General features: G+C 45.0%; 1 protein-coding gene and 1 pseudogene across 1 annotated transcript; both read left to right on the top strand.

Moving 5' to 3' along the window:
- On the top strand, window positions 1–1,593 carry LOC100028343 (cyclin-Q-like; annotated as a pseudogene).
- Window positions 1,594–5,568: 3,975 nt separating this feature from the next.
- Window positions 5,569–21,909, top strand: LOC103103350 (leukocyte immunoglobulin-like receptor subfamily B member 1). Its single transcript, XM_056826293.1, has 11 exons — window positions 5,569–5,602; window positions 6,112–6,184; window positions 6,344–6,384; window positions 6,538–6,630; window positions 7,141–7,434; window positions 7,824–7,892; window positions 15,990–16,103; window positions 16,200–16,239; window positions 16,329–16,366; window positions 16,474–16,529; window positions 16,709–21,909. The coding sequence occupies exons 1-11, from the start codon at window positions 5,569–5,571 to the stop codon at window positions 16,835–16,837; spliced, it is 981 nt and encodes a 326-aa protein (XP_056682271.1). The 3' UTR covers window positions 16,838–21,909.
- Window positions 21,910–25,455: the final 3,546 nt, after the last annotated feature.

A 25,455-nucleotide genomic window follows, 5' to 3' on the forward strand; every position in this document is an offset into this window, starting at 1 on the left:
ATGGAGCCAATACCCCAGTTTTGTTACCAGCTGGTAGAAATGAGTCCTGAGGACTCCACCTCCACAAGCCACAGGCCCGGCTCCTGCAGCCCGCGTGCCCCACTGGGCCAGGCTACGCCGGCTGCCCGCTTCATGGGCACTGCCCTCTCCAGCTCCCAGCTCCCTAGCTCAGGACAAGAGCCTACCAGCAACAGCTGTGGACGGCCCTGGGCCACGCCCGGAGGCACAACCACACCGAATCAGAATAGCATCGCTGTGAGGCCCCCGAAAGGCTTCCCTGACTGAGACCAGCTCTGGCCCTTCCTTCTCCTCTCCTAGACCACGGATATCCCAAGGGGGTGGGCTAATCCGGCCCTGAGGACGTTCCGGGGCTTTGCACACCGCAGGGTGAATATCTGTGGGGGATCCCGTTACCACCTGCCACTGCTGGGGGCGGGGCGGGGCAGGGAGGGAACGCCCAGGGCAGCACCTGAGCAGACCCCCTTCTACAGCCCGACTACCCCCGTGGAATAATTACCAGGACTTCCTCGGCCCCTCCCACGCATGACCCCTCTCCCATCCACTTGGAAGAGAAACGCTGCTCCCTCTCCCGCTTCAAGCCAACCTATTCAACAGATGCTGCTGAAAAGGCAAAACAAGTGCGCTACAGAGTTTTCCAAATAGAGTTCCGGTCTGCTCTCAGCCTAAATGATTCTCAGTCCAACGTGTTTGCCTATCAGCAGTATCTATTTCAGGGGACCGAGGGACCAGGACTACCTTGGCGGCCGCAGTGTTAGCCACGGAGCCCAGGCAGAGTGAGAGCCGTGCCCAGGGGGAAGAAGTGAAGGAAGAGGGGCCCCTCGCCCCGAGGCCAAAGTCCACTTTAAAGTGGCCCGGCTCATCATGGAGGCGGTGTCAAGCCGGGAATGCAGTCCATTCCAATTGCCACAGCCTGCACCATTTACCAGAAATTTGTTTGCGAGACCAAATTAGGTGCATATGAGCCTTACCTCATCGCTGTGTCTGCCATTTACTTGGCCGGGAAGGCGGAGGAGCAACACCTCCGGACTAGAGCCGTCATCAAGGTCTCCCGCAGGTACCTAAACCCCAAGAGTGAACCTTTGGAGCTGGACTCCTGGTCCTGGGAGCCGAGAGACAGCATCGTTCAGTGCGAATGGCTCGTGCGGAGAGGTTTGCGTTCCCGTGTCACCTTCCAGCCCCCCACAAATCCCTGCTCCACTGCCTTATTTCTCTAAAGAACTGCATGAACCACCACAGCTGGGAGAGGACGCCCGTCTCCCGGGCAGCCTGGGCACTGCTGCGGGACAGCTACCATGGAGGGTCGTGCCTTCCTACCCAGCCCCGCACAGAGCCGCGGCAGTGCTACGGGGTGGAGGTGCCTGCCGTCCTGAGGCAGAAAAGCCACGGCGGCAGGTCTTTAGGGAAGACCTTACCAAGCCAGTCATTGATTATACTGTGTCTGACCTGATTCAGATTTGCACAACGGGCGCAGAAATCCCTCAGTGGTCCCGGGGCCACCCCGGAAAAAACAGACATTTGCTTTTTCTGGCTGGATTTGACCCACCAAAATGGGCCCTGACTTCAAAACGCTGATATCAAGATGGGTCACAGGGAACAATTTTGCATTAGCAAACAGAGAACTAAACTTGGGCTGGTTTCTGATGGCTCTTTGGTATCCGTGTGCTGGTGTAGTGAAGAGGTGAGGATAAGGCATTCCCTCTGAGCAGGTCTGGAGTTCATTGTGTTTGAATGGGAATAGATCCGTGCTGAAGGAATGCACTATGTTCCGTTGCCTTTTTGCACCTCAGGACATTTTTGAAGATAAAACTTTTGAATTTGATGTCGATTATATTTAAGCATCTCTTCATTAAAAGAAAAACCAAAATGGAATACTTGATTGTACCCTTTGGGGATATATTTCCAAGTCATACATAAGCTTAACCTTTAAATATAAATAGAAGAATATTTTATTTCTTGTAATAAAAGATAAAAAGCATAAAGAGGTGAGAGCAAATATATAGTTTAAGAGTTTGTGATGTTCTGTGGACCATATTGGGGATAGCAAGATGATATTAGCTATGATTTTTTTTTCATTTTGTGTTATCTTCCCCTCCCTGAAATATAAAATATGAGCATCTTTTTAACACAAATGTTCTCCCAGAAATCTTATGTCGTCAAAATCTTGAAATGCCAAGATCTCTGAAAAATTAAAACTTCCCAGTAAACCCAAAGGTAAATGGGTACTACTAGGTAAAAAAAAAAAAGTATGCCTATATTCACCTAAGTATAAAAACTGGTTTAAAAGAGAAAACTATGGAGGGACCAGTTATGGGGTAAGCCTCAGGGAGTAACAGAAAGAGCAAGTGATAGACTGGTGCACAGGAAATGTAAAACATCTGAGAAATGCTTCTAACAACCTGGTAGCCATATGGAGAATCTCTATGGAGAATGGAAAGGAAAATCATAGGAAGGGATAGCAGAGATGGGTTACTGTCAGTTCCAAAGAAGGGAGCAACTTCTGCATGAGATCATAGATTGAATGAAGTGTTGGGAGATAGAAAAACACTTTTAGAGTTAAGAAAGCAGGGCCAAGTGGCAAAAAGTTGGCCAAAAGAAACACCTGTTTTCAAGATTTTCACTTCTGTCATTTCCAAAACAAATTTGCTATTTCTATATTAAATTTGTTTGTTAGTTCCCTAATAAAGTGATTTTTTTTCATGTTTCTATTTAAAAAGAAAGAAAGAAAGAAAGAAATGAGTCCTGAGCAATCTACTCCAAGGATCTGGGTTGGTTGGGCAGGCAGGTCACCAGGTGGTCGAGATCTGGGTTAAACAGGGACCTGCTGAGCGAGAGAGAGGTCAGGAGCAGCAGCAGGAAAAACAGGCAGGCAGAACTTAGCAGCCAGGGCCCAGGTGGGAGGCAAACCCAACAGGTCTGGATCAGGGGAGGCAGGCAGGAAAGCACGAAAGCAGGGCTGGGAGCCTGAGCGGGTACCTGGTGTGGGCAGGGCCGGGACCGGGTGATCAATATTGAATCAAGAAAGTCAGAGGAGGATGGCCGGCAGCAGCTGATCAAGATGGTTTCTAAAAAAGCATCTTGGAGAACCATTGCTTAAAAAAATTGTTTTTTTCTAGGCAGTAGCTATTAAAGGCTGAACTAAAGATCAGAGAAAGGAATCAGAATATTGAGAGTATTTCGTTTTCCCAAAGTGGTAAGCCAAAACTGTAAAGATTCAAATTTAGGGGAAACTGAGGCAGGTCAGAATTAGTTTCTCTCTGCGAGGAGTATCCTATTTTTTAGAGGTTTATTAAAGGTTAAGCATTAAAGAAAATACAGAATAAGGAAAACATGTGCCTAGGCCAGAGGCCTAGACAAGTGTGAATTTCAAACTACTCCACCCTGTTCAGACCAGTCTTTGGAGGATGGGATTTAGCTATTTCCTGATCAATGACAATGAAGATACTTGGAGTAACAGAGTCAGGTCTTGGAAACTGCAGTATCCTCCCTACTCAGGTAGAGATTAGGAAGGGCTGCAGCAAAGCTCAAGATTTAATTCTTTGAGAATGTGGCCCTCAACAGACATGTGCAAAAAAAGGACAGCCCTCTGGGCCTTCCTAGGTCAAGCTAGAGCCACCATTGGGACTCGTGGGGCACAGGAAGTGAGGTAGGGAACAGCCTCTGGAATTCCCGCACTTCCTGGGGACAGAGGGAGACGGTGGTTCCTGCCAGGAGCTTGAGCAGGGAGGAGGCCCCCAGACAGCTTCCCTGGAGAGCGATCATGTGAGTCAAGGGCTGATTCTTCTTCTCTACCTTGGTCCCTTTGGGCCTAACCTCCCTCTGCCTTGTCCAGAGGTTGAGTGACCCCTTTCCCTTTTCTCCTCTCTCCTTCTCTCCCTCTCCCTTTCTTACTCCCATTGTGATTAAACCACCACAAACTCCGATCTGACTTGAGTGTTTCATTTTTAGGAATTTCATAAGTAAATTCCTTGGTGGCCATAAATTAATATTATAACAACCTTTAAAGGTGATATTTTCACCATTACACAAGATAACCTCACATTATGAAAGAGACAAACAGAAGTCCAAAAGACCCCTCAGTATGCAGAGAACTCCTTTAAATAATCATTTGTGTTCTCGCCCAGGTGAGAATTCAGTGTGATTACAAAGCATTCTGGGGAAGTTGAGCAAAGGATCCTGGGATTCGAGTCTATTTTTACAGTGGAAAACCCTGTGTAGGGAGTTTTTCTGTCCTAGCCAAGGTGTATCCAGCATATGAAAACAAATGGAGCAAACAGGAGCACCTCTGCTAAAGTCACCCTAATCTAGACTCAAATCCTTTCTCAGAAGAAAATTAAGAATTCTTTTTTCCAATAGTGGTTGCCATTCCATTAGATTAAAATATTCTCAAGTTCTCAATTTCTATAAATTTATTAATAATCGCTTGAAATAGAAAAGGTACATAGACATAGATTTAAAGTCTCTTCCTTACTCTATCTCTGACCATGTTTTAGCTCATCCTGTAGGATCCTCTGTCTCTCCCACCTGCCTCCTCCAGAAAGTAGAGAGTGAAAAAACAAACAAACCCACAGCCTTTTATTTACCTTCTTGAGGCAGGGCTGGCATATGGGATGAACTGGGTCTACAATTCAGGAGGGGGAAGGGATTGACATGGGCATTGATCCACCAGAAACTCAGGCAACCTATTATGGACAGAGAGATGCACCTCCAGGCTACATCGGGATCCTATCAGGCTACATCTCAGATATCTGTTTGTTAAGGAGTCTTCATGCCTCCAGGGAAACCCCAGTCAGCTGACCACCTCACCCCACCTCATGCCTGAGGGCTTATCACTCTAATTCATGTCCCCACCATGGCATAGAATCTGTTGTAAAAAGGCATAAGAACCTCAGAACTGATGTCTCTAGGTGAAACAGCCTTCCCATCCATGCTGCCCTCCCAAGGAATTGCTCCCCATCTTGCTGTCCCACCTGGCTATCCTCCTGGCCACTCTCAACATTACTTTATAAATTAATAAATCTCTTTTTTTGCTTTTAAGCTAAGTTTTGGAGTCTTGCATGCTTGCAAAAGGCATCCTTCCCGAATCCCAAGGATATCCTTCCAGCCCATAACAAGGAGACAGAGAGAAGATGGCTATGAAGGCTGCAGCTTTGTTAAGAGCCTGGAAAACGTGGGGGTAAAAAAAGACTTTTAAGGAGCTCCATCCAGAGCTCTGGGAGACACTTTGGGGAAGTTAAAAGGCACTTCCTGAAGCTGACCAGGTTATCTGTCCCTGGCAGTGGGGTCTGAATCAGGAAAAAGCAGGAAGTGCTCCACCATTCTGACCCAGAGGACTCTCCAACCTCCTCCCCCACAGCTTGCTCCCTCCCCCACACCCTCCCCACTGCATGGCATCATCAAGTAGGACCCACAGAGAGGAAGGAGAAGAGAAGCTGGTCAGAGAGGCTCCGGGTGGGGACACAGTGCAGAGCTGGCCCTGGTGTCATTCTGTGCCTCAGACCAGCCCCAGCTCAGCCTCGGTCCCTTCTCCCAGCAACCTCTGGGAGCACCATGACTCCTGCCCTCTCAGTCCTGCTGTGCCTCGGTGAGTCCTCAGCAGCCCCAACCCTAGAGGGGACTTTAGCCACCATCAAGTCCTACCTGCCCCCCCCCCCCCACCTCCACTGTGCTGAGGAGGAAACTTTCCTCCTGAGAAGAGGAGTGACAAGTCTAAGGTCACACAGCAAGGGTGGGGTTGGGAGCACAGAAGGTGCGACTCTTAGAGGGGTCTCCTGGGCTCCAGCCTTCTTCCCTCACAGTAGCCCTAAGCCCTGGCCCTGAGCTGTCTCTGTCCTTCCTGTGGGAATGCTGGAGGAGCCGAGAGTAATCAGGGTCTTCTCTGCCAGGGCTGTGTCTGTGCAAGGGGACAAGGACCCAGGCAGCAGGTGAGTCCTTCCTCCCACAATGCCCCTCCCAGAGGACACAACTGACCCAGGAGAGGGAGCTGGGGGAGGTCTGGGCTGGGCTGACAGTCTATAGAGGGGACCCGGGGTGGGGGCGGGGCTCCTACAGAATGGGGATCCCCTGGACCTAACAGCTCTCCTTCCCTTCCAGATGGACTCCCCAAACCCTCCCTCAGGGCAGAGAATGGCTCTATGGTGCCCCATGGGGGAGCTGTGACCCTCAGGTGCAGGGGATCATGGGAGGCTGAAGAGTGGTATCTGTTGAAAAAAGGAAGACTTGAAACTATGAGAAGAGGTGGAAATGAGGGCGAGTTTTCCCTCCCATGGGTGACACCACATGATGCAGGGACCTACCAGTGCCTCTACAGACATTCATCCTACAGGTGGTCAGAGCGCAGTGACCCCCTGGAGCTGGTGGTGACAGGTAAGGCACATCCTCCCCCCAGGCAGGGCTGGCTCAGGGTCTCCACAGCTCTGGGTTCCTCCCCAGCCCAGCCTGGCCCCGAGTGTCCCTCTGGCTCTGCCCTTCCTGGCTTCTCCCTTGTGTCTGCCTCAGCTCTCCCTCTGGGGTTGGCAGAAGAGGGGAGGAACCAGCATGTCTATGACACCTTCAAAGTGCTAAACACATTATCCTTGTTGTCTCATTGGATCTTCACAACAGCTCTGCCAGGTCAGGGCCAGTGTGATCCCCATTTTACAGATGAGGAAACTGAGACAGAGAGGAAGTGATGTACCCAGGATCTGAACTCAGGCCTTCCTGCCTCCAGACCCAGGGCTCTCTCCACTGCCACATGAGCTTCCTCACTCAGCTCCCACCTTGGGGTCAGACAGGAGGCAGGAGAGGCTCAGCTTGGGCTTCAGGAGACCAGTCAGAGCTGGGGGCTCCCTGGGGATAGGCCAGGGCTAGTGGGGCATCTCCCAGAGCCAGGAGAGAGCAGAGGGTGGAGCTGCTGCTGCCCAGGATCCTCTCCCCGCCCAGGTCAGGCCAGAGTGTTGATGGGGATCAGGAGGCACAGCTGAGCCTCTTCCTTCCCTTCTCAGCCTGTTCCAGGGGATCATGCAGGCTCCCTCCCCCTCCTTACCATCCCCCCCCCATTCCTGGCCCCAGAGCTGTCCAAGGTCTTCCTCCCTGCCCCAGGGCTGCTCCAGCTCTAACTCCAGGGTCTCCCCTCCCCCCCAGGCCTCTATGCCCCGCCCTCCCTGGCAGCCGAGCCCAGGTCTGAGGTGGCCCCAGGACAGAACGTGACCCTGCAGTGTCGGTCAGAGCAATGGTATGACTGGTGTGTCCTGTGCAAGGAGGGAGAAGAGATCAGCTGCGGCAGGACCTGGAGCCATGGATGGGGGCGTCAGGCTGACTTCCTCTTCCCTGCTGTGACTCAGACCCAGGAAGGCACTTACCGATGCTTCGGCTTTTATAGTTCTTCCCCCTCTCAGTGGTCCTCCCCCAGCGCCCCCCTGCTGCTCCGGGTCTCCGGTGAGGCAGCCCCAGCCCCGCCCAGCCCCTCCCATCCCCCCCAGCTCTCCCAGGCTCCTCCCTGCCTGCTCAGGCCTGTCCAGGGACCCCAGAGGCCAGGAGGGCTGGGGAAGAGGAGGCTCAGAGGGAGGGCACTGGGGCATCCTCAGAGAGTGTAGACAGTGAGGCCTCTCCTCAAGACCCCTCTAGACACCCCCATCAGCAGCCCATCCAGTCTTGTGGGTCCTGCATACAGACAGTTGTCTATTCAGTCCCAGGAAGGGGTTTGAGGAGGGCAGAGGGGACAAGAGGAGGGCAGAGCAGGCCTGAGGTGGGGGATGGAGGAAACGGAGGGGGGGGGAGGCGTGTTAAACACCCCCAGGCCCCTCTTCCTCCTCTCCCTGTTCCAGGCACCTCAAAGGATCCTCACCTCCCCCAAAGCTCTGTGACTCCCCCAACCATGACGTCCCCCCCACGCAGTGAGTATCTGCTGCCTCTGAGGACAGGGTGGGGGTCTCTCTCTATCTTTTCCCCCATTGCTGTCCATCTTCTGTCTAGGCTGGGCTCAGCCCCAGTTTCTCAGGGCAAGGGGAGGGCTGGAGGGAAGGGACAGAAGAAAGACCAGGTTGGGGAAGAAGGAAGTTCAGGGCTGGTCAGGGAGGGGAAAGGAAGGAGGCAGAGAGGGGCAGAGCCGCCCCCTCCCTTCTCCCTTCACCCCCCCTTCCCCAGGAGCCTCTGGGCCCTGCCTCTCCTCACCCACACAGCCATAGATGAGACTAGGGGGTTGGGGGTCTGCTCCTCTTGGTTTCCCCAGTATAGAGGGAAGGGGGTCTCTCAGGCACCCCAATTCCCCTAAGCTGGAAGCACCCGAGGGCCCTCCTCCCCCTCCTCCCTCCTCTGCCCAGCACAGCCTCCCACTGATCCAGCAGTCTCAGGGCTCTGGCCCCAAGGCAGGGGGGACCTCAGGGCCCTGCAGCCAGCCAGGAGAAGGAGCCCTGAGGAGGATTCAGAGGGTCCCTCCCTGCCACAGTAGCTCCTCCATTCTCCTCCCAGGGTCCCTGCCTGTTCCCAGCATCCCCCAGAGCTCAGAGGGGGTCACAGGAATCACAGGAGCATCAAGTCTCAGAACTAGGCCAGGAGAGGTCCTGAGCTCAGGCCCATTTGACAGATGGGAAAGTTAGGCACAGAGAGAGGAGGGACTTACCCAGCATCCCTCACCCAGCAAGTCTGGGCACAGCTGGGCTCACACCCATCTCCAGGCCTCTCTGGAACCCCCTGCAGAGCCCCTAATCCTGCCCTTCATCCCTGGGGTCTTCTCCAAGCCCTGAATCTGAGGACAGACTTTACAGTTGAGAACCTGGAGGATTCCCAGCAGAGGGTGGAGGGAGGCAGAAGGGATGGGTGTCCAGTCAGGGTCTGCCTGCCCCATCCAGGCTCTCCTCATTTCTCACGATTCCTCCTGAAGCTCCCCTTTTTTTTTTAAACATTATTTTATTTGGTCATTTTCAAACATTATTCATTGAAGACAAAGATCATTTTCTTTTCCTCCCCCCACCCCCATAGCTGACACGCGATTCCACTGGGTATCACATGTGTTCTTGATTCGAACCCGTTTCCCTGTTGTTGGTATTTGCATTAGAGTGTTCATTTAGAGTCTCTCCTCAGTCATATCCCCTCCCCCTCTGTAGTCAAGCAGTTGCCTTTCATTGGTGTTTTTACTCCCACAGTTTGTCCTCTGCTTGTGGATAGTGTTTTTTCTCCTGGATCCCTGCAGGTTGTTCAGGGACATTGCATTGACACTAATGGAGAAGTCCATTACATTCGATTATACCACAGTGTATCAGTCTCTGTATATAATGTTCTCCTGGTTCTGCTCCTCTCACTCTGCATCACTTCCTGGAGGTTGTTCCAGTCTCCATGGAATTCCTCCACTTTATTATTCCTTTGAGCACAATAGTATTCCATCACCAACATATACCACAATGTGTTCAGCCATTCCCCAATTGATGGGCATCCCCTCGTTTTCCAATTTTGGGCCACCACAAAGAGTGCAGCTATGAATATTCTTGTACAAGTCTTTTTGTCCATTATCTTTTTGTGGTACAGACCCAGCAGTGCTATGGCTGGGTCAAAGGGCAGACAGTCTTTTATCGCCCTTTGGGCATAGTTCCAAATTGCCCTCCAGAATGGTTGGATCAGTTCACAACTCCACCAGCAATGAATTAGTGTCCCCACTTTGCCACATCCCCTCCAGCATTCATTACTTTGCATAGCTGTCATGTTAGCCAATCTGCTAGGTGTGTGGTGATACCTCAGAGTTGTTTTGATTTGCATCTCTCTGATTATCAGATATTTTAAACACTTTTTCATGTGCTTATTAATAGTTTTGATTTCTTTGGCTGAGAATTGCCTGTTCATGCCCCTTGCCCATTTATCAATTGCAGAATGGCTTGATTTCTTGTACAACTGGTTTAGCTCTTTGTAAATTTGAGTAACTAGACCTTTGTCAGAGGTTTTCTTTATGAAAATTCTTTCCCAATTTCTTGCTTCTCTTCTTATTTTGGTTTCGTTGGTTTTGTTTGTACAAATACTTTTTAATTTGATATAATCAAAATTGTTTGTTTTACATTTTGTGACTCTTTCTATGTCATCTTGGTTTTAAAGTCATTCCCTTCCCAAAGGTCTGACAAGTATACTATTCTGTGTTCACCTAATTTACTTATAGTTTCCTTCTTTATGTTCAAGTCATTCACCCATTCTGAGTTTATCTTGGTGTAGGGTGTGAGATGTTGATCTAATCCGAATCTCTCCCACACTGTCTTCCAGTTTTCCCAGCAGTTTTTGTCAAATAGTGGATTATTGTCCCAAAAGCTGGGGTCTTTGGGTTTGTCATAAACTGTCTTGCTGAGGTCACTTACCCCAAGTCTATTCCACTGATCCTGCTTTCTGTCTCTTAGCCAGTACCAAATTGTTTTGATGACTGCTGCTTTGTAATATAGTTTGAGATCTGGGACTGCAAGGCCCCCTTCCTTTGTATTTTTTTCATTATTTCCCTGGATATCCTTTACCCTTTGTTCTTCCAAATGAACTTTGTTGTTTTTTTCTAAATCAGTAAAAAAAAATTTTGGGAGTTCAATGGGTATAGCACTAAATAGATATATAAGTTTGGGTAGGATCTTCATTTTTATTATATTGGCTCCTCCTATCCATGAGCAGTTAATGTTTTTCCAATTGCTCAAGTCTACTTTTAGTTCTGTGGAGAGTGTTTTGTTGTTGTGTTCATAAAGTTCCTTTGTTTGTCTCCGGAGATAGATTCCTAAGTATTTTATTTTGTCTAAGGTGATTTTGAATGGGATTTCTCTTTCTAATTCTTGCTGCTGATATGTGTTGGAAATGTATAGGAATGGTGATGATTTATGTGGGTTTATTTTTATCCTGCAACTTTGCTAAAGTTATTGATTATTTTGACTAGCTTTTTGGTTGATTCTCTAGGATTCTTTAAGTAAACCATCATGTCATCCAAAAAGAGAGATAACTTGATCTCCTTGCTTATTTTAATGCCTTCAATTTCTTTTTCTTCTCTAATTGCTACTGCTAGTGTTTCTAGTACAATGTCAAATAACAGAGGTGATAATGGGCATCCTTGTTTCACTCCTGATCTTATTGGGAATGCATCTAGATTATCCCCATTGCAGATGATATTAGTTGATGGTTTTAGATATATACTGTTTATTATTTTTAGGAAAGACCCTTCTATTCCTATGCTTTCTAGTGTTTTTAGTAGGAATGGGTGTTGTATTTTATCAAAGGCTTTTTCTGTATCTATTGAGATAATCATGTGATTTTTGTTAGTTTGCTTTTTGATATTGTCAATTATGTGGATGGTTTGCATTCCTGGTATAAATCCTACGTGATCATGGTGGATGACCCTTCTGATCACTTGTTGGAGTCTTTTTGCTAGTATCCTATTTAAGATTTTTGCATCTATATTCATTAGGGAGATTGGTCTATAGTTTTCTTTCTCTGTTTTTGACCTGCCTGGCTTTGGAATCAGTACCATGTTTGTGTCATAAAAAGAATTTGGTAGAACTCCCTCTTTGCTTATTATGTCAAATAATTTGTATAGTATTGTGATTAGCTGTTATGTGAATGTTTGATAGAATTCACTGGTGAATCCATCAGGCCCTGGGGATTTTTTCTTAGGGAGTTCTTTGATGGCCTGTTGGATTTCTTTTTCTGATATGGGATTATTTAAGAATTCTATTTCTTCTTCTTTTAGTCTAGGTAATTTATATTTTTGTAAATATTCATCCATATCACCTAGATTGGCATATGTATTGCCATATAATTGGGCATAGTAGTTTTTAATGATTGCTTTAATTTACTCTTCATTGGAAGTTTGGTCCCCCTTTTCATCTATGATGCTGTTAATTTGCTTTTCTTCTTTCCTTTTTTAAATTAGATTGACCAGTACTTTGTCTATTTTGTTTGTTTTTTTGAAGTACCAGCTTCCAGTCTTATTTATTAGTTCAATAGTTCTATCACTTTTGATTTTATTAATTTCTCCATTAATCTTTAGGATCTCTAGTTTCGTTTTCTTCTAGGGGTTTTTAATTTGTTTCCTTTCAAGTTTGTTTATTTGCATTTCCAATTCACTGATCTCTCCCCTCCCTAATTTGTTAATATATGCACTCAGGGATATGAATTTTCCTATGAGTACTGCTTTCTCTGCATCCCATAAGGTTTGAAAGGATGTCTCACCATTGTCATTTTCCTCAATGAAATTATTAATTGTTTCTATGATTTGTTCTCTAACTAACCAATTTTGGGAATATCATATTATTTAATTTCCAATTAATTTTTGATTTGGCTCTCCATGTATCCTTACTGATCATTATTTTTATTGCCTTATGATCTGAAAAGGCTGCATTTATTATTTTGGCTTTTCTGCATTTGTATGCCATGTTTCTGTGACTTAGCGTATGGTCAATCTTTGTGAATGTGCCATGTGGTGCTGAGAAGAAGGTGTATTCCTTTTTGTCCCTATTTATTTTTCTCCATATATCTATTAACTCTAATTTTTCTAAGATTTCATTCACATCTTTTACCTCTTTCTTATTTATTTTTTGATTTGATTTATCTAAATTTGATAGTGCTTGGTTCAGATCTCCCACTAATATGATTTTACTGTCTATTTCCTCCTTCAATTCTCCTAGTTTCTCCATTAGAAATTTGGGTGCTATACCATTTGGTGCATACATTTTGATTAGTGATATTTCCTCATTGTCTATGCTCCCTTTTAACAAAATATATTTACCTTCCCTATCCCTATTAATCAGGTCTATTTTTGCTTTGGCTTTGTCAGATACCATGATTGCAACTCCTGTCTTCTTTCTATCAGTTAAGGCTCAAAAGGGGTTACTCCATCCTTTAATTCTGACCTTGTGAGTATCTACCCACCTCATTTGTTTTTCTTGAAGACAACATATGGTAGGGTTTTGGATTCTAATCCACTCTGGTATTCGTCTACATTTTATGGGTGAGTTCATCCCATTCACATTCAAAGTTATGATTGTCACTTGTGGATTTCCCGGCATTTTGATATCCTCCTCTAAGTCTGACTTCTCTTCTTTATTTATAACCTTTTAAACCAGTGATTTAATTTAAATAAGTCCCCCTAGTCCCCTCCCTCGATATGCTTTCCTTTCTAGCCCCTCCCTTTTTGTACCTTTTTTGTTTGTTGGTTGGTTTTGGAGGGGTTTGTTTAGTTTTTTTAGGGTCTGTTAACTTCCCTCCTCCCTCTCCTTCCTTCCCTTTTTATACTCCCTACCCCTCTCCCCCTCCTTAATTTCCCCTTCTCTCTTACCCTGTTGGATAAAATAGAATTGGAGATCTCAATGGATCTAAATGTTCTTCCCTCTCAGAGTTGATTTCACTGAGAGTAAGGTTTAAGTAATATCAATTAGCACTCTCTTCCTTTCCCTCTTATAGGAGAATTCTTCCCCTCCCCTTCCCATGTGTATCTTTGTGTGAGAAAGATTATTCTGTTTAGTTTTTTTCTATTTCTTGAAGTATATCATAGTACCATTGATTCCCCCCTCCCTTTGTCTTTTCCCCCCTTTCTCCATATCATCTTGATTCCCCATTCTTTCCCTATGCATGATTCTTCTAACTACTCTAATGATGCATACAATTTTTAAGAGTTACACATTACATTTTCCCCACATATTAATATATATAGTTTTATATAAATGTAATCCTTATAGTAGAAAGTTTGAATAAAAGAAAAAGATAACATTTTTCTCCTTTTCCCTTTCCCTCATATTTACCTTTTCATTTTTCTCTTGCTCTTTGTGTTTGGATGTCAAACTTTCCATAGAGCTCTTGTCTTTTCTTTACAAAAACTTGGAAATCTTCTATTTTGTTGAATGCCAATACTTTCCCCTGGAAGTATATAGTCAATTTTGATGGATAGCTGATTCTTGGTTGAAGACCCAGCTCTCTTGCCTTTCTGAATATCATGTTCCAGGCCATACGGTCGTTCAGTGTGGAAATTGCGAGGTCTTGTGTGACCCTGATTGGGATTCATTTATATCTAAATTGTCTTTTTCTGGCTTCTTGTAGGATTTTTTCTTTTTCTTGAAAGATTTGGAATTTGGAAATTACATTCCTAGTTGTCTTTTAGGGATTTAGTGTAGAGGGTGTTCTGTGAACTCTTTCAATGCCTATTTTTCCCCCCTTGTTCTAGAATCTCCAGGCAGTTTTCTTGGATGATGTCTTGTATTATGATATCAAGATTTCTGTTTATTTTTGGCTTTCCTGGTAGACCAATTATTCTCAGATTGTCTCTCCTTCCTCCATTTTCCAGGTCTGTCACCTTGTCAGTGAGATATTTTCTGTTATTTTCTAATTCCTTAGTCTTTTGACTTTGCTTTATTAATTCTTGCTCTTTTGCAAGATCAACTGTCTTCCAGTTGCCTGATTCTGACCTTTAAAGACTGGTTTTCCTTTTCAGTTTGGTCTGTCCTGCTTTTTGAGGCTTCAAGCTGTTTCTGTAATTGCATGTTTTTTGTCCCTCAGATTGCTGAATTCCTTTTCCATTATTTCCCATTTTTCCTGCCAGAGGCTTCCATATTTTTGATAACTTCCAAATTAAATTCTTCAAGAGCTTGTGGACAACTTCCATTTCTTTTGGAAGGTTTTGGAGCATTTGTTTGTGTTTCCTCTTCTATTTTCTCTGTATTCTGTGTTTTCCCTCCATAAAATATATCCAAAGTCACCCCCTTCTTCTTGCTTTTCTTGGTGTTGGGAGGCTGTTCCTGAGCATTGTTTGTCATCTCTATGTTTTTTTCTCCCCTTTCCAGTCAGAAATCTGAGTGAGGAGGGCTTGCTCTCAGTGTAAGGGTCTAATGATCAAGGCTTTAACCTCAGGCAAATTCTCGGTTCTCCGTAGCTGCGCTGTCTTTCTGATGGAGCCCAGGGTCTGCCCTCCCCTGGCTGCTGGTGTTTCTGGTGTTAAGGATCTCAGGTGTAGGTCTTTGGTGGTCTTAGTTAACTCCCAAGACCTGTAGGTGCCCCTTGCTCACTTCAGGGGATCCCTTCTCACACTCGTTGATTATAGCGTGCTGGTTCTGGGCACCCGAGATCCGAGTTCCCTTTGCCCGCCTGCAGGGGTTTCGGGTGTTACTACTCACAGGAGTAGGTCCTTGGCTGTCTTAGTCAGATCCCTAGACCTGGGATTGCCCATTGTTCAGTCCTGGGGTGCACCTCCCTCACTTGTTGATTTTGGCCAGTGCTGACTTTAACTCTGATTCCATAGGTATGGTGGAGTGGTGGGTGGGGAGGGTAGCTCAGCTTTTTGTTCCCTTATATTGTTGAAATGCCAAAATTCCACCTGCCTTCAGTGCTGCTCCTTAGTGTGGGGTCCCTCCATTCTTATGAGAATGGTTGGGTTTTTTTTGGGGGGGGGTGTCTTTTGAGGTCGTCTCTGTCATTGTGTCTGAGGAGAGGAAGTGAGCCAGGTCTACTCAGCAGCCATGCTTACCCAGGAATCCCCTGAAGCTCCTTCTAATTCTCTCCCTCCTCTGGGTCTTTGCCCAGGCTGTGCCAACTGCCTGGAATGCTCTGCTTCCTCATCTATTCCTCTTACTATGCAAAGGTGTCTCTGAGACTAAGCTTAGCAGTCACCTCCCACAGGAGGCCTGTCCTAATCTACAACTTTTCATCCATTCTGCTGTTATTAATGATCCCACTCTACAGGGAAGACCATGTTATTTTATTAAGGGATAACAGAGCATTCCAGGAGAATGTGAGCCCCTGCAGGGCAGGAGCTATTCTCTTTTCTCTTTGTATTCTTTGGGCCACCTAGCACAGTGTGGGTGATTCATAGAAGTCTGGAGAACTTAATGACTGAGGGAGCCTGGGGGATCCCTGAGGACAGGGCTGGGTCTCCTCCCCTCACCCTGGGGCATCTCAGACCACAGGGCTGGGTCTCTCTTCCCCTTGGACAGGGGCATCCACAAACATCAGTATTATTCTGTCTCCCCAATCTTGGTCTTCCTCCTTGGCTTCCTCAGGTCTCTCCTGCCTCCAAGTAGGCATCCTGGTGGGCATCTCAGCCTTCCTCATCCTGACCTTCCTCCTCCTCTCCCTCCTTTGCCTTCACTGCCATTGTTATCGGCCCAGACTGGGTGAGTTCTTGGGATTGGGGGGGGGGTTCCCTTGGGCCAAGGATCTGATGGGACTGAGCTGGGCTCCCTAAAGCCTGACTTCACCCCTCCTTACAGGGAAAGGGGACAAAGACACAGACATCAAGACCACCAGGAGGTAGGGGCCCTGACATACCCCACATTCCTCCTAGACCACCCCATGTAGTGACCCCCCTTCTCAAATTTCTGTGTCTTCCTCCTCCACAGATCAGAACAAGCAGGAACCACCCTAGAGGAGACTATGTGTGAGTGAGGGGAATGCTGAGCAGGAGGGTCTGGGGTGTGAGAGGGTAAAACCTACCAAGGGAGAACCATCTTCCTGGCCCCTCATCCCTTCTCCTCTTCTCTCTAGATGCTGCTGTGAATCATGACAGACAGACAGAGGAGGCCAGACAAGAGGAAAAGGCTGTGAGTCACTCAGATCTCTCCTACTTTGCCCAGAGATCTCCTTATGGAGGGATCAGAGGGGGAGACCTTCCCTTTAGTCACACACAGCTGGAAGGGCTGCTGGGTTCAGGGCCCTGCCCCTCCTTCCCCAATGCCCCCTCAGTCCCCTCACCTCCTCCTGCTTCCTCTTCTCCTGTCAGGCTCTCCAAAGAGAAGCCGCTCAGGAAGTGACCTACGCCCAGCTGGACCACAGGAGCCTCAAGTGTGGGGCTGAGCCCCCTCCCCAGTCTGGCCCAGTGGAGCCCAGTGTCTATGCTGTCCTCCAGTGAGCTTCGCCCAAGCCCAGGGGACCAGAGGAAGAAGCTGCTCTTTCATCCGTTCTCCCTCTGCTTCCTGAGGGCAGACCCTGTCCTACCTCATCCCCAAGACACCCTGCCATTAGGACCTCGGCTTGTCACCCCAAGAGGAAAAGCAGAAAAGAGAAAAAGCCTAAACTCTGGGGAACAGCCATCCAGTCATAGTTCAGTAATGAGGGATCAGGAGGATGTTAGAGATGAATGCAGAAGCTGATGCCGGTGAGCCAGGCGTTCATGGACCAGACGTAGCTGGGGATATTATTAGTCATTCACACAATTGACTAATCCTGGATTCTTCTATCAGAGAAACTAAATTGGGGTCAAAAATTATGGGGCTACAAATTGTTCAAAGAGCTGCAGCTGCAGCCTGGAACCTGGCAGGGAGGCTGCAAAGATCTTTGGGGTCTGAAAGGCTCCCCTTTACCCTCTGAGTGAGTTCTGGGCAGGGTTCCAGAAGAGAGAAGTTTAACAAGTCAGGAAGGACTTTCAAATGAGCCTCCTCCTTCCCACCCAGCTTTACTGTCTGTTTCTTTATCTCTGTAATTGGATTGTTTCTTCTGTTAAACCTTTGGGGGCTTCCTTGGTCTGGAGGACACCCTGAAACCCCCAATGATGTGTTAACCTATAATAAACAGGTCAGGGACAAGCTGATCTCGGCCACTCTTGTCTCCCTGCCTGACTCCACACTAGATCTTTCTCTGGCTCTCTTGTCTCTCATTCCCTCTATGGAGCTCCATTTCTTGACTTAAGCCCATTTCCCCAGTCCATTTCCCAGTCCTTGGCTTCCCTTCTAGGGTATTAGAATCCACAAGGATCTTTGAGGGGGCTGGAACTTTTCACTGTGGGATGCTGGCAAAGAAAGGACTTTCCTCTGCATAGAACGTGTCCCCTGGAATGCTGGGTCCCCCAACATCCACTGAGGGGCCCAAGGCCCAACGATGATTACAAATTGGGAATTTTCTGGGTCCTCCCCACAATAGATCTGCCATTACACTGTAGAGGGGGAATGTGCTGTATAAGAGGGGGCAGAGCCTACTTACCTCTAGAGGGGAGGGGGAGGCTGGCCCTCACGGGAGGAGGGGGATTGTCTGGGCCCCCCAGACCACCAAGTACCTGCACAGCATAAAGGTCCCAGAACTTACACTCAAATGCTGTAGCCTCAGACGAGTGGGCAAGCTCTGCTAAATCCAGGACCGTTTCTGGCAGCCCCTGCTCTGCTTGCCTTGGCCCAGGTTCCCTCCTCACAGGCTGGGGTTACATCCAAATGCAGCATCCCCCAAATCTATACACAGTGTGGCCCATCAATTAGTCTTTTCATAGACTTTCAGAGTGACCTAAAGAGGCCTGGAACTGGAGACCAAGGACCGGGATTTGAATCTGGCTCTTCTGTTTCCTTAGCTATGTGCCTTGACAAGTCAGTTTCCTTGTGTGGATATCAGTTTCCTCCTCTGAAGAATAAATACCAATTAGTCTGGCACCCCATTACTAAAGATCCTGGGATGTTCTTGGCCACAGAGCTCTAGCCAGCAGCCTTGGTGGGACAAGCTAGCAGGGAAGACCACAGCTCAGATGCCCCTTCCAGAAGTTCATCTATTTTAGGTATTTAGGGAAGATTCTCCCTTCACCCATCCCAGACCCCAATACCTCTAGGACTGTCCCTTCTCCTCTTCTCCCTCTTGCCTAAAGGGAAAACCAGATTTCAATATCTCATGAATACACTCACCTGTAATGAAAAGTTGACTCCTGGCTGAAATTGATTCCTTTATCTATTTATTCTACACGTTGATACAATTTTAATATTCATTTTCTGATATTTTGCAAACCATGTTTTCTCCCACTTCCCCAAGATGGCAAGTAGGATGGCATGTGCTGAACATGAGTAAACATCCAATACATAGTTCCATGCTCATTATGTTGTGAAAGAAGACCTATTGCCTACATGAGAAAAAAAACTTCTGGAAGGAGTAAAGTCTAGAGTGGCATGCTTCAATCTGCATTCAGATTCTGTCACTTCCTTGTATGCTGATGGAGAGACTTTTCCATGATGAGTCTCCTGGAGCCGTCCTGGATTCTAGCCTTGTTGATAATAGTTAAGTCATTCTCAGTTGATCATCCACCATTATTGCTGTTATTGTATTCGATAGTCTCCTGGTCCTGCTCGATTCACTTTGCATCACTTCATCTACATCTTTCCAGGCTTTTTAGGGATCATCATGTTCTTCATTTCTAATGGCTCAATAGTGTTCCATTACAATCACACACCACAACTCATTCAGCCATTCCCCAGTTGACAGACAACTCTTCAGTTCCCAGGTATTTTCCACTACAAAAGGAGATGCTATAAACGTGTTTGCACAAGTAGGTCCTTTTCCCCTATCTTTGATTTCTTTGGGATACAGAACTAGTAGTTCTGTTGCTGGCTCAAAGAGTATTCATAGTTTTATGGCCCTTTGGGCATCATTCCAGTTTGCTCTCCAGAATTAATGTATGAGTTCACAGTTCCACCAACAGTATATTAATTTCCTAGTTTTTACAAAATCCTCTCTAAAATTTATCATTTTTCCTCTTAGTCACATTATCCACTCTGATAGGTTTAAGGTGGTTAAATGACTTGTCCAGGGTCACACAGCTAGGAAGTGTCTGAGGCTAGATTTGAACCCAAATCTTTCCATCTCTAGATTTGACTTTCAATCCACTGAGACACTTAGCTGGCCCACACCCTTACTTCTAGGTCATTTATCATTTTGAATTTATCTTGGTATATGGCATGAGATGTTGGTCTGTACCTAGTTTCTGCCATAACTCTTTTCCAATTTGTAGAGCAGTTTTGGTCAAATGATGAATTCTTCTTCCAAAAGCTTAGATCTGTGGGTTTATAAACACTACGTTACCATGGTCCTTTACTGCTTCATGATGAATGTTAATGTATTACATTGATCCACTACTCTATTTCTTGAGCAGTCCCAGCTTGTTTGTACGGTTGCCACTTTATAATGCAGCTTGAGGTCTGGTGTAACGGAACCACCTTCCTTCCTATTTTTTATCCTCTTGTCATCCTTGACCTTTTTTCTCCCAGATCCATTTTATTTTATTTTCCATCTCAATGAAATAATTTCTGGGTAGCTTGATTCAGATGGGACTGAATGGGTTAATTCATTTAGGTAGAATTATCATTTTTAATACATGGACTGAGCATATTCATAAATAATTGAAGGGTTTCCAATTGTCTGACTTTATTTAGATGAAAATTCTTTCCCAATTGTGATCACATAGTTCTTGGGCTTGTCTCAGCAGGCAAACTCCCAGGTATTTATTATCTACATTACATTACCTACAATTATTTTAAGTGAGATTTCTTTCTCCTCTCTTGCTGTGGAAATATACAGGTAGCCTAGAGAAGGGATGATGTTTATGTGGGTTTATTTCCTATTTTGTAACTTTGCTAAAGTTATTGTTTCAATAAGTTCTTGCTTGGTACTGGAGCAGTCCCTAACTATACCATCACATCATGTGCAAAGAGGGATCATTTTGTTTCCTCGTTACCTATTCTAATTCCTTAGATTTCTCCTTCTATTCTTATCGCTGTAGCCAGCACTTCTAGTGCAATCTTTAATAGTAGCGGTGATCCCCTGCATCTGTGCTTCTCTCCTGATCTGGATGGGAAGGTTTCTAGCACAGCCTCATCACAGATAACGTCTTCTTGTGCCTTTAGATGCTCTCCATCATTCTGAGGAATGTTCCATCATTCCAGGGTTCTCTGGTGTTCTTTATATGAATGGATATATTTTGCCAAAAGGGTTTTCTGCAAGGATTAAGGTAATCCTATAGTTTCTCTTCATTTTATTACTGATGTGGTCAACTATGCTGATAGTTTTCCTAATAATGAACTATCACTGCATCCCTGGCAGAAATCCCACTAGTTATACTGAATGATTCTTGTGATATATTGTTGTAATCTCCTCCCTAATATTTTGTTCTAAATGATTGCATTAAAATTCATTAGAAAGATTAGACTATATATTTCTTTCTCTGATTATTCTCTTCCTCAGTTAGGTACAAACATCACATTAGTGTCATGAAAACAATTTGGGGGAGGTCCTTCTTCAGCTAATCTTCCACATGGCTGACATAACAGTAGAATTCATTGTTCTGGAAATGTTTCGTAGAATTCACTCAGGAACCCAGATGGCCCTGAAGCTTTTTCCTTTGGGAATTTATTGATGGCTTCGTCCATTTCTTTTTCTGAGATGGGCTTTTTTTTAAGCGTTCTATTTCCTCTTCTGCCAATCTGGGCAATTCATATTTTTGTCAATATCCTTCCATTTCATTTCGATTGTTCGATTTATGGCATAATTGAGCAGAAGAAAACCAAATTACCAGCATCGAAAATGAAAAGGGGGAATTCATAAGCAATGAAGTAGAAAGTAAAGCTAATATTAGGAATTAGTTTGCCCAACTTTGTGCCAATAAATATGGTGATTTAAGTAGAATAGATGAATTTTTAAAACATATACACATATATTGCCAGATAAACTGGAACTGAGCTGTTTTCGTGAACAGTAACATAGTTCCTTAAGACAGCAGAATTATGATGGGAATTAAATTTGTTTTGTTATTATCCGAATCTTAGAATCATTCCTCCTGAAAACTTTGGTTAACTAAAAATCTCTCTTCAGTAATGTTAACCTCACCTGACCCAAACCTGCCCCCATGAATGTGAAAGTTTATTTAAATGGAGGAGGATCTCAACTGTCTCTCACTCCTTAGAGATAAGGAAATCATCTCCCTTAATTAGCCTCTTTGTGAACATTTTCTTTTTTTTTTTAAACCCTTACCTTCCCTCTTGGAGTCAAAACTGTGTATTGGCTCCAAGGCAGAAGAGTGGTAAGGGCTAGGCAATGGGGGTCAAGTGACTTGCCCAGGGTCACACGAACATTTTCAATGTAGTTCATTTGTTAAGTTTTTAAATTTTCTTACTTTTTCCCCAAATACATTTAATTGTATAATTTTGTACATATTCAATTGTTTACATTAAAATTTTTTTTGGAAATTCCTTCCTCCTTGCCCTCATTCCTCCTGGAAAACATGAGCAATTTAATGTAGATTTTGCAGTCATGCAAACGATAAATCCGTATTCACCATGTTGTGAAAGAATATATAGACTAAAAACACCAGGAAGAACGGTTTTAAAGCCTCGTACTTTGATCTTAATTCAGATTCCACTGGTTCTCTCTGCAAGTGTGACTAGTCCAGGGTTAATGTCGTGACCAGGGTAGCCGTGTCTTGCGTGCCAGATCACTTCAGCATTACTGTTCCTGTGTTCAATGTCCCCTGCTAAGGCTCACTTTCACTTGCATCTGAACACGAGACTTCACAGCTTTCCTGAAACCATCCTGACCTCATTCCTTAAGCACAAGAGTATCCGTCACAACAGCCTCCACAGGCTGCTCACCAGTTGATAGACGTCCTCCCCACTTGCAGTTCTTTGTCAACAACAACAAAATAAGCCGTTACAAATATTTTTGTGTGTGGAGGTCCTTTTCTTTTTCTTTCTTTGGGAGACAGACCTAACAATGGCATTGCTCGGTCAAAGAGGGAGTGACTCATGTTTCTATGAAGTTGACTCCATATTTTACATATTTATGAAATGGGGCCTTTATCATAGAAACTTGCAATAAAAAAATCTCCAAGTTTTCAGTTTTTCTTTTTAAACAGCCCCCCCCCCTTACCTTCTGACTTTGAACTGATATCAACTCTAAGGCAAAACAAAGGTAAGAGCTTTAAAATTTGGATTAAGTTACTGACTGGTCCAAAGTCATATAGCTAGGAAGTGTCCCATGCTAGATTTGAACCCAGGACTTACCATCTCTAGGCTTATGTTACAATTCAAATAGGGACCCAGCCAGAATTTAAGTATCCATTAATAAAAATGAGAAGGTAAGAGATAAGAGAGAGAGAGAGAGAGAGAGAGAGAGAGAGAGAGAGAGAGAGAGAGAGAGAGAGAGAGAGAGAGAGAGAAGTGATATAGATGGATCTCTCTTGAGGAAAAATTAACCTGGTTATAGAGTTTTCACTTAGCTGAATTAAGGCCTAAATGTTCTTCCACAGCAATGTGAGCAGTGTGAGATTTAAAATGGTTGAGGTCTTAAGCTGTAGTGAGTTAACATGGTGGAAGATATAAATTGTGATAGATATAAGAGAGGGTGAGTAAATTTGACCGCAGAAAATATGTTTCACTACAGTGTCTTGGGTTTTATTACAGTGTCTTGGGTTTTAAATCAAATATAAGGTGGTCACCAGGGAAATAGTCCCAATTATTCAAATACCCAAGTCAATTGGGTTTTATAGAGATTTTAATTAACAATACAATGAGTAATCAAAGAAAGAGAGAGAGAGAGTAAGAAAGGAATAAGTATGAAGGGCCTCAAGCCAATATAGCCTAGACCTGAGCCTTAAGATAGGAATCAGTCAGTTTTTTAATACTCACCACAAGGTCTGAACTAAACAAGGATTCTAGTGACACCAGGCCAGCTCCATCCCAGCTGACTTCACCAGAGAGCCTTCCAGCCAGAGACTGTTCCAAAGGGCCTCTCTCCAGAGCCTCCAGAGGGACAGAGTCCCCTCAGAGGAGCTCCAACGAGACCTCCTTAGAGATTGTCCTCCAAGAGCTTCCCTTCACCAGAGCCTCTCTCAAGAGATTCTTCCCAAGCTGTCCTCATCAGAGATCCTCCAAAAGGATTTCTCCAAAAGGATATATCCCTCAAGAGATTCTGCTTTTTCTTATATAGGGGTTTTTCTCCCATGTCACCTCCCCTAAGTCCCTACATCTACCAATCACTGTAGACGCTTTCCAAAGGACTGCCCATCTAAATTCATGCTAAGTCGACCAATCTCCTCAGTAAGTCTGAATCAGAAAAAAATGCTGCTGTGTCAACTAATCTCCTCAGTAAGTCTGAACCAGAGAAAACACAGCTGAGTCAACTAATCTCATCAAGAGAAAACTTTCCCGACCCTTTTAGGTACCTAGCATCTCATTGTATCAATTCTAAAAACAGGCCTGGCTCAAAGAACTCCTTGCCTTATTATAACCATGGGTCCAAGTACTTTCATTGTTTAGCAAGGAGTTTTCTCCCCTAAAGCAGTCTTAAGTACGGGTGGAGTAGAGGTCCTCCCATTTCTGATCCTGGCGAGTTCTCACATCAAAATGGGGAATGTTTCTCAGTAAGGAATTTGAGGATTCCTCAATGTGGAGTAAAATTTTTAACATTCATAAGTCTGTGAAATTTTAAGGTTCACAGCAGTCAGTCTCTTCAAGAACAGAAGTGAAGAGAGCTCAATCCACTTGGGCTAGGATTTATCTAGCTTTCTCTCAGCCCATTGACTTTGACACATACTTTGTGAGGCCCTTCTTCCTTCACTCACAAGGCCCAGGGGTCCTTTGTCCAGCCTCAATGTCCCCTACCTTAATTGTTGGCTTTCCCAATGACCCCAGGGATCACCAGAGTTTATATTCTATTCTCATGATCAACGTCCCCTTAATAACTCCCTGCACACACTTGCTTCTCTATCCACTGAGCCACCTAACTCCCCCTTCTGCTTTCCCTCTAATATCTCATTTGCTTTGCCCATACCGAACCAGTTAAATTTAATTAAAACTATACATTTCTAATGTTTCTCTCTTGCTTATTCATAAATTCTTCCTTATCCATAGAGCTGGCATGTTCACTATTCCATGCTCTGGTACCTGTGCCAAGGAAGTTTGATCCCCTCCCCTCCTTCAGTATCTTGTCCTGTCTGTCAAACATTCCTTACATACCACAGTTGTGCCAGGTTTTCCATAGGTCAATGTGACATGCATCAATAAAGGTCAAGGTTTGGGGAGAATCGGGAGGGGAGAACCAAGAAGAGAAGAAGGAAGAAAAAAGTGAGGAACAGAGCAGGCAGGTGAGGGGGGAAGGAGGAAAGAGACTGGCAGGCTAGGCACCACGCAGTCAGGTTACTTAGGAATGATTGTCTACCCCTTCCTAATAAACTTTATAAAATATATCTGGGTAGAAATATTATTTTAACTCTTACAGTATCACTCTTTATGTCTAAATCATCTACCCATTTTGAGCTTTTCTTGCTATTTGGTGTGAGATGTTGCTCTATATCTAATTTCCACCAAATTGCTTCCAATTTTCTAAGCAATTTTTGTCAGATAGTGAGTTCTTGTCCCAAAAGTTTGGATATTTGCACTAACCAAACATCAGGTTATTATGGTCATTTACTACAATCTATTGCATACATGATCTGTTCCACTATTCCATCACTCAGTCTCTTAGACAATAGCAGATTGTTCTCATGATTATTACTTTGCTACAATTTGAGATTTCATACTGCTAGGCCACCTTCCTTCACATTTTTTTATTTATTCCTTTGATATTCTTTAATTTTTGTTCTATCAGATAAATTAGCTCTACAAAATAAATTTTAGTGGTTTGATTGATATGGCATTGAATGCTTATTCATTCATAAATTTAGTAGAATTGTCATTTTTATTATTTTGGCTTAGTCTGCCCATGAACAAATAAGATTCTTCCAATATTGTT

The sequence above is a fragment of the Monodelphis domestica genome, chromosome 4 (assembly GCF_027887165.1).
Source record: "Monodelphis domestica isolate mMonDom1 chromosome 4, mMonDom1.pri, whole genome shotgun sequence".
Classification (NCBI taxonomy): domain Eukaryota; kingdom Metazoa; phylum Chordata; class Mammalia; order Didelphimorphia; family Didelphidae; genus Monodelphis; species Monodelphis domestica.

Bases quoted from the DNA above. Each gene is read 5' to 3' on its own strand.
- LOC103103350 (XM_056826293.1), top strand. From the start codon at position 5,569: ATGACTCCTGCCCTCTCAGTCCTGCTGTGCCTCG. The intron at 5,603-6,111 runs GTGAGTCCTCAG...CTTCCCTTCCAG, and splicing joins CTCAGTCCTGCTGTGCCTCG to ATGGACTCCCCAAACCCTCC. The intron at 16,367-16,473 runs GTGAGTGAGGGG...TCTTCTCTCTAG, and splicing joins CACCCTAGAGGAGACTATGT to ATGCTGCTGTGAATCATGAC.